The following is a 10,000-nucleotide window of genomic DNA, read 5'->3' as shown; positions in this document are numbered from 1 at the left end:
TTTCCTCCGGGTACTCCGGTTTCCTCCCCCGGTCCAAAGACATGCATGGTAGGTTGATTGGCATCTCTGGAAAATTGTCCGTAGTGTGTGTGTGTGTGTGTGAATGAGAGTGTGTGTGTGTGTGTGTGAGTGACTGAGAGTGTGTGTGTGCCCTGTGATGGGTTGGCACTCCGTCCAGGGTGTATCCTGCTTCGATGCCCGATGACGCCTGAGATAGGCACAGGCTCCCCGTGACCCGAGAAGTTCGGATAAGCGGTAGAAGATGAATGAATGGATGTTTTTTTGTTCTCTGAGAAGTCAGGACTTCTGTCTCAGGATAAGTGTGAGATGAGATTCTGTATAATGTTACAATCCTGTTATAATTCAGTGTTCTGTGCTGCAGTGAACTGTACATATGGGTCTCAGCAGAGCATCACTAATTACACAGATGGTAGGCAGAGCGGTTTTTATGAACATCTGTACAGACACATCTGGACTCTCTTTGAATTATTTTTTTAATTGACTGAAGACATTTGGGTTTGAATAAAGATGAACATGAGACGTTCCGTCAGAATTTCAGATTCACTTCCTCATATTTCAGACCATCTTCAACATGTCACCTTTTGTATAAACCTGTGAATGTACATGAGAAGCTTCACACTAAATCATCTTCAGATATTCCTGTAGCTAGCTGCTCCAGGATGAGCTCAGAACTGTTCACATCTTCATCAGTGACACCTTCTTGGGTGGAGCTGAAGCATCCTCACCAGCATGGGCCAGTGCACATGACATGTTTGGTGGCATCTCAGAAACATGTTGGGTTGGGCTCTAAAAGTTCTAAACAGGTGCTGTACGTGCACGTTTTTATGACTGCATATTAATCCCAGGGTTCCTGAAGTGTTAAATAAAACGTGTTTAGTGTGAAATTTATTAGTAATGTTTCAGAAATACAGCATGCCATAATAATCCCATGAAGGAGACAGTTCTGTTATAAAAGTGCTGTCAGGTGTTTTATGTCTCAGGCCTCGGCTGCTTCACCTCCGATCGTTCACACGGACGTGACGGAACTGACGGATGGTTTACTGACTGATTGCTGAACGATAAAACTGATGGAAACAAAGTACTGAACGCCACATGATGAGAAGTCACTTCAGCAGTCACTGAGATCCCACACGTCTGTAGCACCATAAACACCTCTCAGGAACCACCAGGAGATCCTCATCATCTTATTAATATTAATTATTACTTTTCAAGGTTGTTTTTATTTTATTTTATTTACCCTCTTGTCATGTGAACAGAACCAACATTAAAGTGTTAATCATCTGTTTAACCCTGCAGTTTCCTTCAGGATCAGTACATGAGTGTAAGACTTTAGCAGGTTTAAATAACAGGATTTTGTGATGAAAAAAAATGAAACCAAGTTAACAGAAAACCGAACTGACATCTCAGGAAAAAAATAACTGTAAATAAGTATGTGCACCCTTTTATAACTGGGTCTGTGGCTGTGTTGTTGATCATCAAGTCCCCAAGCTCCTGAGACTCGGTCATTAGTCCAGATCTGTCGTGACTCCCAGTTCTTTGTGCCTGATATCATCTTGGTTACATTTTACTGAAGAGCCGTGGACTACGAAGAGCTTCCTGATCACCACCAGCATCTCATCACTCTAACTTATCACTCAGGAGATGGTTAAGGACAATATCCCAGGAATCAGATCCTCTGTGCTCAGTGAAGTGAGAACAATGTAACACAGTAATCATGTAAATGCAATGTGTTGGTCAGAGATCTTACCATCGGCCATAAAAACACTGCTGAGAAGACAAAGATGGAATTGGTCAGGAATAGGGTTACAAAATTCCGGGAATTTTCAAGGCTGGAAACTTTCCATGGGAATTAACGGGAATATATGGGAATTAACGGGAATATATGGGAATTAACGGGAATATATGGGAATTAACGGGAATATATGGGAATTAACTGGGAATTTTAAGAAAATGCAGAGTTGCCTATAACAAGGAACTTAAGCATAATTTAGTTTAAAACAAGATTTAATGCAGTTTAAGTTGAATTTGTACCCTGAGTTCCTCGGTCACTTACACACAGCACACTGCTTACTGGAAGGCCATTGAGGTCAAACCCCCTGCAGGTACTTACATTCTTCCATAACATGCACAGTAACACTTTATTTTAGGGTCATTTAACTAGTTGTTTATTAGCATGAATATTAATAGAATATTGACTATTTATTAGTGCTTATTAAGCACATATTAATGCCTTATTCTGCATGACCTTATTCTACATTCTTAACTGTACCCAATACCTAAACCACATGCACAGGCAAAGGATGGGGGGGGGGGGGGGGACGCTTTTATTTTACAGCAATCATACAATTATTACGTTTATGATGTTTATTACAAGCATAATAATGTTTATTAGGCTTTTGTGTTACTCAATGAAATAATCAGTTAAAGTTCTACTTACAATTAAATCAGTCAAGACGTCATTTTTAAATGTGTGTTACCTTACACGCGCGTCTCCTTATGACCAAACAACATGTTTGTATATGATAGAGTTTATATACATTTCCCTATTTTCCAAATAATTCCCATAAATTTTCCAATTTGGAATATTTCCAAAATTCCCCAGATGAAGTTTCCGTGAAAGGTTTCTGGAAATTTACGGGAAACTTTCCTCCCCTTTGCAACCCTATTCAGGAAGACTGTCGAGAAGCAAACAGGAGCATTAATGGAGCTGCAGATGTCTGAGCTGTGGGACAGGAGGGCAAGACACAAGCCTCCACATCAGCCATCAGCCAGTTTCCCCAAAACTGTCTGGGAAAATGATTATTGTCTGATGAGATGAAGCTTGAACTTTTTGGTCATAATTGTAAAAGAAATGTTTGGTATAAAACAACATCCGCAAGACAACTCCATACACACGATAAAGCCCGGTGGCAGCAGCATCACGCTGTAGGGCTGCTGTTCTTCATCTGGAACTGGATCGATGTACAAGTCCTAGGTAGATGAAGACTTTCAGCAGGACAAATCAACAGAGGAATGGCTTTTGTACCAAAAAAAAAAAGGTTTTAGAATGATTTGGAATGAGATCATCCCAGACTCCTGATTCCTGGGACACCACGTACAGATGTCCTCACAATCGTCATATTTTATAAATGATCTTTACCTAAATTCGGTGGATCTTAAACTTATAAAAACCTAGGGGTTAGGCTTAATCTCTTAATCCCTAACTGAAATATTTATTATACTGAAAGAGGAAAGAAACCCAGGCAACATTCCTCTTGGTTTGTGATGTAATGCACTAGAGAGCTGTTGGACTCCGGGTCACGGCACCAAGGGCTCTGTAAGCTGTTTGAATCACTATACAGACGACGGCTTCTTTATCTTATGTAGTGTTGATGAATAGAAAGGAGAGTGGAGTTAAAAGGGAACGAGGCCAACAGACACCGGGGTCACTAAGGCTTTTAATATAAAGTTTGGGCTTTAACATGTCATGCAGAAGACATTTTATAATCTGTGATAAACATCAGTCAACAGGCAGAGAATCAGAGGCAGATGTTTAAAAGCAACTAACAAATGAAGGACTTCTTGAGGTTTAGATCAGTTCCTTTAATGTTTTAATGTGTGAGGATTTGGATTAAACCCAAACTGTGTGAATTCTTTGTGTTTTAGATTTCATTCGATTTACTCAACATCGTTCTCCATCTTCTAACACCTAAAGCTGATGAGTTTGGTTTCACTGATCCACACCTACAGCCATCGCTGCTTAAAGTGCGTCTCAGGTCTCTAAGCCCCTGCACCAGGTTCCTCTGTATGTGGAGTCACTGGAATAAAAGGGCTACAGATGCTACAGCTGTACATCACAACACACTTTTGGAAATCAAGAGAAATTGGATTGAATAACCGAAGGCCGTCGCTCTGTTCTTACACTTACACAGCGTCAGGTACAGCGTCAGGTACAGCGCAGCGTCAGGTACAGCGCAGCGTCAGGTACAACGTCAGGTACAGCGTCAGGTACAGCGCAGCGTCAGGCACAACGTCAGGTACAGCGCAGCGTCAGGTACAACGTCAGGTACAGCGTCAGGTACAGCGTCAGGTACAGCGCAGCGTCAGGCACAGCGTCAGGTACAGCGTCAGGTACAGCGCAGCGTCAGGCACAGCGCAGCGTCAGGTACAGCACAGCGTCAGGTACAGCACAGCGTCAGGTACAGCGCAGTGTCAGGCACAGCGCAGCGTCAGGTACAGCGCAGCGTCAGGTACAGCGCAGCATCAGGCACATTGCAGCATCAGGCACATTGCAGCATCAGGCACAGCGCAGCGTCAGGTACAGCGCAGCATCAGGCACATTGCAGCATCAGGCACAGCGCAGCGTCAGGTACAGCGCAGCATCAGGCACATTGCAGCATCAGGCACAGCGCAGCGTCAGGTACAGCGCAGCATCAGGCACATTGCAGCATCAGGCACAGCGCAGCGTCAGGTACAGCGCAGCATCAGGCACATTGCAGCATCAGGCACAGCGCAGCGTCAGGTACAGCGCAGCATCAGGCACATTGCAGCATCAGGCACATTGCAGCATCAGGCACAGCGCAGCGTCAGGTACAGCGCAGCATCAGGCACATTGCAGCATCAGGCACATTGCAGCATCAGGCACAGCGCAGCATCAGGCACATTGCAGCATCAGGCACAGCGCAGCGTCAGGCACAGCGCAGCGTCAGGCACATTGCAGCATCAGGCACAGCGCAGCGTCAGGTACAGCGCAGCATCAGGCACATTGCAGCATCAGGCACATTGCAGCATCAGGCACAGCGCAGCATCAGGCACATTGCAGCATCAGGCACATTGCAGCATCAGGCACATTGCAGCATCAGGCACAGCGCAGCGTCAGGCACAGCGCAGCGTCAGGCACATTGCAGCGTCAGGCACAGCGCAGCGTCAGGCACAGCGCAGCATCAGGCACAGTGCAGCATCAGGCACAGCGCAGCATCAGGCACAGCGCAGCATCAGGCACATTGCAGCGTCAGGCACAGCGCAGCATCAGGCACAGCGCAGCATCAGGCACAGTGCAGCATCAGGCACATTGCAGCGTCAGGTACAGCGCAGCCTCCCTCAGGTGGAGAAGACTCTTTACAGTGTAGAAAAGGACACACACCAAACTGCTCCTCTTTAATGTACACTTTATTCACATCCAGGTTTATTTACACAAAAACACAGAAGACTTGAAGCACAAAGCTTAACATTCAACAAAAAGCCTCAATTTGTTTTATTTCATTAAATTAAAGCAAATTTATTAAACCCATAATTTCAGGAATTAATCCACTGTGATAGAAACAACCATCCTTAAAGATTGTTATTTTATATATATGTCATATACACAGGTTTAATGTGTACTCTGTCTCATATATATATATACATCATAAAACAATGTTATGGTGTGTGTGTGTGTGTGTGTGTGTGTTAGGAGGCGAGTGGTATGTGGAAGTCAGCCATGTCAAACAGCAAGGATCTCTGTAGAGGATTGGGGTCTCTATCGGCTCTGTGTAAGAGTTTAAACAGACCAGTGCCAATGTTCATGGGGATTCCCATAATTATACACTCAGATACACCTGCAGGGAGGGGGGGGGTCGAGGGGGAGAGGGAGAGAGAGAGTTAATATTGATATTATCAGTATTGTAGTTGTAAAACCTGTAGCAGAGCTTGGCTGTGTACATAATACAGTATCTGACAGTAGTGAGTACAGTAGTGAGTACAGTAGTGAGTGCAGTAGTGTGTGCAGTAGTGTGTGCAGTAGTGTGTGCAGTAGTGAGTGCAGTAGTGAGTGCAGTGGTGAGTGCAGTAGTGAGTGCAGTGGTGAGTGCAGTATTGAGTACAGTGGTGAGTGCAGTAGTGAGTACAGTGGTGAGTACAGTAGTGAGTACAGTGGTGTACAGTAGTGAGTACAGTAGTGAGTACAGTGGTGAGTACAGTGGTGTACAGTAGTGAGTGCAGTGGTGAGTGCAGTGGTGAGTACAGTGGTGTGTACAGTGGTGTGTACAGTGGTGTGTACAGTATTGAGTACAGTAGTGAGTGCAGTAGTGAGTGCAGTAGTGAGTATAGTAGTGAGTACAGTGGTGAGTACAGTGGTGTACAGTAGTGAGTACAGTGGTGTACAGTAGTGAGTACAGTGGTGAGTACAGTAGTGAGTACAGTGGTGAGTACAGTGGTGTACAGTAGTGAGTACAGTGGTGTACAGTAGTGAGTACAGTAGTGAGTACAGCCCTCACATTTATGTAAATATTTTATTGTATCTTTTCATGTGACACTGAATAAATGACACATAGCTACAATATGATATAGTGAGTGTTCAGCTTGTATAACAGTGTAAAGTAGTGAGTGTATAACAGTGTAAAGTAGTGAGTGTATAACAGTGTAAATTAGTGAGTGTATAACAGTGTAAAGTAGTGAGTGTATAACAGTGTAAAGTAGTGAGTGTATAACAGTGTAAAGTAGTGTGTGTATAACAGTGTAAAGTAGTGAGTGTATAACAGTGTAAAGTAGTGAGTGTATAACAGTGTAAAGTAGTGAGTGTTCACCGTGTATAACAGTGTAAAGTAGTGAGTGTTCAGCTTGTGTAACAGTGTAAAGTAGAGTGTGTATAACAGTGTAAAGTAGTGAGTGTATAACAGTGTAAAGTAGTGAGTGTATAACAGTGTAAAGTAGTGTGTGTATAACAGTGTAAAGTAGTGAGTGTATAACAGTGTAAAGTAGTGAGTGTTCACCGTGTATAACAGTGTAAAGTAGTGAGTGTTCAGCTTGTGTAACAGTGTAAAGTAGTGAGTGTGTAACAGTGTAAAGTAGTGAGTGTATAACAGTGTAAAGTAGTGAGTGTATAACAGTGTAAAGTAGTGAGTGTATAACAGTGTAAAGTAGTGAGTGTTCAGAGTGTATAACAGTGTAAAGTAGTGAGTGTGTAACAGTGTAAAGTAGTGAGTGTATAACAGTGTAAAGTAGTGAGTGTATAACAGTGTAAAGTAGTGAGTGTATAACAGTGTAAAGTAGTGAGTGTATAACAGTGTAAAGTAGTGAGTGTTCACCGTGTATAACAGTGTAAAGTAGTGAGTGTTCAGCTTGTGTAACAGTGTAAAGTAGTGAGTGTGTAACAGTGTAAAGTAGTGAGTGTATAACAGTGTAAAGTAGTGAGTGTATAACAGTGTAAAGTAGTGAGTGTGTAACAGTGTAAAGTAGTGAGTGTATAACAGTGTAAAGTAGTGAGTGTATAACAGTGTACAGTAGTGAGTGTATAACAGTGTAAAGTAGTGTGTGTATAACAGTGTAAAGTAGTGAGTGTATAACAGTGTAAAGTAGTTTACACTTTACATCCATCCATCTATCCTTTACACATTACATCATTCATATGAAAATTAGTCATTCTGTTTATCTCTCCCTTTATTCCTCCCTCAGTCATCCATCCTTTCAGTGACACTCATCCATCCGCCTATTTAATAACATGCTCCACATCCCCTTATGGTGCTGAGATCCATCTACATACAACAGCACTGTAGAAAACAGATAATTTAGCCATCTCTCCATCCATCCATCCATCCATCTCTTTCCTCCTATATACCTCCCAACCAGACACCTCTCTCCACTGATCTGTCCATCTCTCACCTCCCCCCGGTGTGAAACTCACCACACACAGAATCTTTCTGTCCGAAATACGCAGCGTCGAACAGATGATCAGCGGTCTTCTCAAACGAGGCCAGCATCAGGACGCTCTCCTTCATCTTAGCCAGGCCAAAGCGAGTGATGCCCAGGATCTCCCCCTGACACACACACACACACACACACACACACACACACACACACACACACACACACACACACACACACACACACACAATAAGGATGAGGTGGAGCAGTGAGCCCAGGTGTAAGTGCTCGTGTTCCTGAGCAGTTTCTCACCTTGTAGGACATGAGATCAGCGAGCAGCATGACATGACGCCGGTCGATGCTCATGCCGTGATTCACCATGGTGTACTGGATCTCGTTAATGATGGTCGTCCTCGCAGCCTCGATACCCAACGTCTTCTCCACCTGCTCACATCCACATTGTGGTGGGAATTTTTTATTACATTATTTATAACAAAATTAAATTCTGGAGACCTTTACAGAGATATACTTATACACACACACACACCTCATAGGTGTTGTTGGAAGTGGTGCGGTTGCCGTTGACACCGTGTGTTGCCATGACAGCACGCAGGTTATCTCCTTCCACCAACAACTTGAACTTCTGATGACCGCTTTGCTCATCGATGTGGATCACAGCACGGGAAACCTCAGGAATGCCCTGTACAACAACCTGCACAACAGCACAGACATGCACACACACTTGGGTACATCTCCATGCAGACCATGTGTGTGTGTGTGTGTGTGTGTGTGTGTGTGTGTGTGTGTGTGTGTGTGTGTGTGTACCTTGGGTAGCTCCTGTTTGAGTGACTGCAGGACATAGTACATGGAGCTCTTGCTGTTCTCCCGAGGAGACACACACACCACCGCCTCACCATGAACCGCAATGTCACCAGGCTTCACTCTCAGCTTACTCATACAGATAGAGTACCTCACTGTCTCTGCGTTCACCTACAGGGGGAGGGTGACAGTCAGCGGTGTGTGTGTGTGTCTGTGTGTGTGTAAAACTGTGTGTGTGTGTGTGTCTGTGTGTGTGTAAAACTGTGTGTGTGTGTGTGTGTGTGTGTGTGTGTGTAAAACTGTGTGTGTGTGTGTGTGTGTAAAACTGTCTGTGTGTGTGTGTGTGTGTCTGTATGTGTAAAACTGTCTGTGTGTGTGTGTGTGTGTGTCTGTATGTGTAAAACTGTCTGTGTGTGTGTGTGTGTCTGTATGTGTAAAACTGTCTGTGTGTGTATAAAACTGTCTGTGTGTGTGTGTGTGTGTGTGCGTGCGTGTAAAACTGTGTGTGTGTCTGTGTGTGTGTGCGTAAAAGTGTGTGTGTGTGTGTGCGTGTGTGGGTGTGCGTGTGTCTGTGTGTGTGCGTGTGTATGCATGTATGTGTAAAAATGTGTGTGTGTCTGTGTGCGTAAAAAGTGTGTGTGTGTCTGTGTGTGAGATCATGTCTGTCTCTGTGTGTGCGTTTGTGTGAGCGTGTGATTGTGTGTGTGAGAGTGAGTGTGTGTGTGTTACCTCCAGTCTGAGCAGGCGGATCCTCTCAAGTGAAAGTTTAACCAGGATGAAAGTGTCATCGGGCAGAAACACCTCCTCTATGTACTCTGATATCTAAAAACCAACACACACACACACACACACACACACACACACACACACACACACACACACACACGTTAGACCTGTGTGTATTACAGCACACTGAATGATAAGGAGTGTGACAGTTACTGTAGAAGCCGTGTGTGTGTGTGTGTGTGTGTGTGTGTGTGTGTGTGTGTGTGTGTGTGTGTGTGTGTGTGTGTGAGAGACCTCTCCAAGGAGTGTTTTCTCAATCCTGCCCTTCACCAGTCGAGCGAAGTCTGCGTCGTCCTCTGTGTCCAGGTGAGCGGTGATGATGGGGGTGCTGTCAGGGAGGAGGTCATGATTAAGAGAACAGAGACTTCAGCAGTGTGTGGATCTTTACAGCAGCTCGTTATTATCTTTATTAAAGTAGATCATCATGTTTGTGTGTCAGAGAACGAGAGCAGCATTAACCTGATGTTCTTTGAGGCGTTGATGATTTCTTTGATACGTGGGACCCCCAGAGTGATGTTCATCGACGCCACACCTGCAAAGTGGAAGGTCTTCAGGGTCATCTGAGTGCCAGGTTCTCCGATACTCTGAGCACACAGAGCACCCACGGCTGACCCGGGCTCCATCTGAGCTCTGTACACAACATACACTAATCAGCATTATATATGTGTGTATACACACACACACACACACACACACACACACACACACCACGGCTGACCCGGGCTCCATCTGAGCTCTGTACACAACATACACTAATCAGCATTATATATGTGTG

General features: G+C 44.4%; 1 protein-coding gene across 1 annotated transcript in view; it reads right to left on the bottom strand.

Annotated features, from left to right (window-relative positions):
- Positions 1–5,151: 5,151 nt before the first annotated feature.
- LOC125145335 (DNA-directed RNA polymerase III subunit RPC1-like) overlaps positions 5,152–10,000 on the bottom strand; it is a 19,752-nt gene continuing 14,903 nt past the window's right edge. The window contains 8 exon segments of the mRNA XM_047817446.1: positions 5,152–5,597; positions 7,661–7,793; positions 7,933–8,064; positions 8,168–8,332; positions 8,446–8,610; positions 9,169–9,261; positions 9,460–9,553; positions 9,685–9,855. Coding sequence (XP_047673402.1) covers positions 5,449–5,597; positions 7,661–7,793; positions 7,933–8,064; positions 8,168–8,332; positions 8,446–8,610; positions 9,169–9,261; positions 9,460–9,553; positions 9,685–9,855 — 1,102 coding nt within the window. The 3' untranslated portion in view covers positions 5,152–5,448.

This window comes from Tachysurus fulvidraco, chromosome 8 (assembly GCF_022655615.1).
Source record: "Tachysurus fulvidraco isolate hzauxx_2018 chromosome 8, HZAU_PFXX_2.0, whole genome shotgun sequence".
NCBI classification, from domain to species: Eukaryota; Metazoa; Chordata; class Actinopteri; order Siluriformes; family Bagridae; genus Tachysurus; species Tachysurus fulvidraco.
The sequence above is the reverse complement of the archived record's forward strand: the minus strand, read 5'-3'. Positions and strand labels throughout refer to the sequence as shown.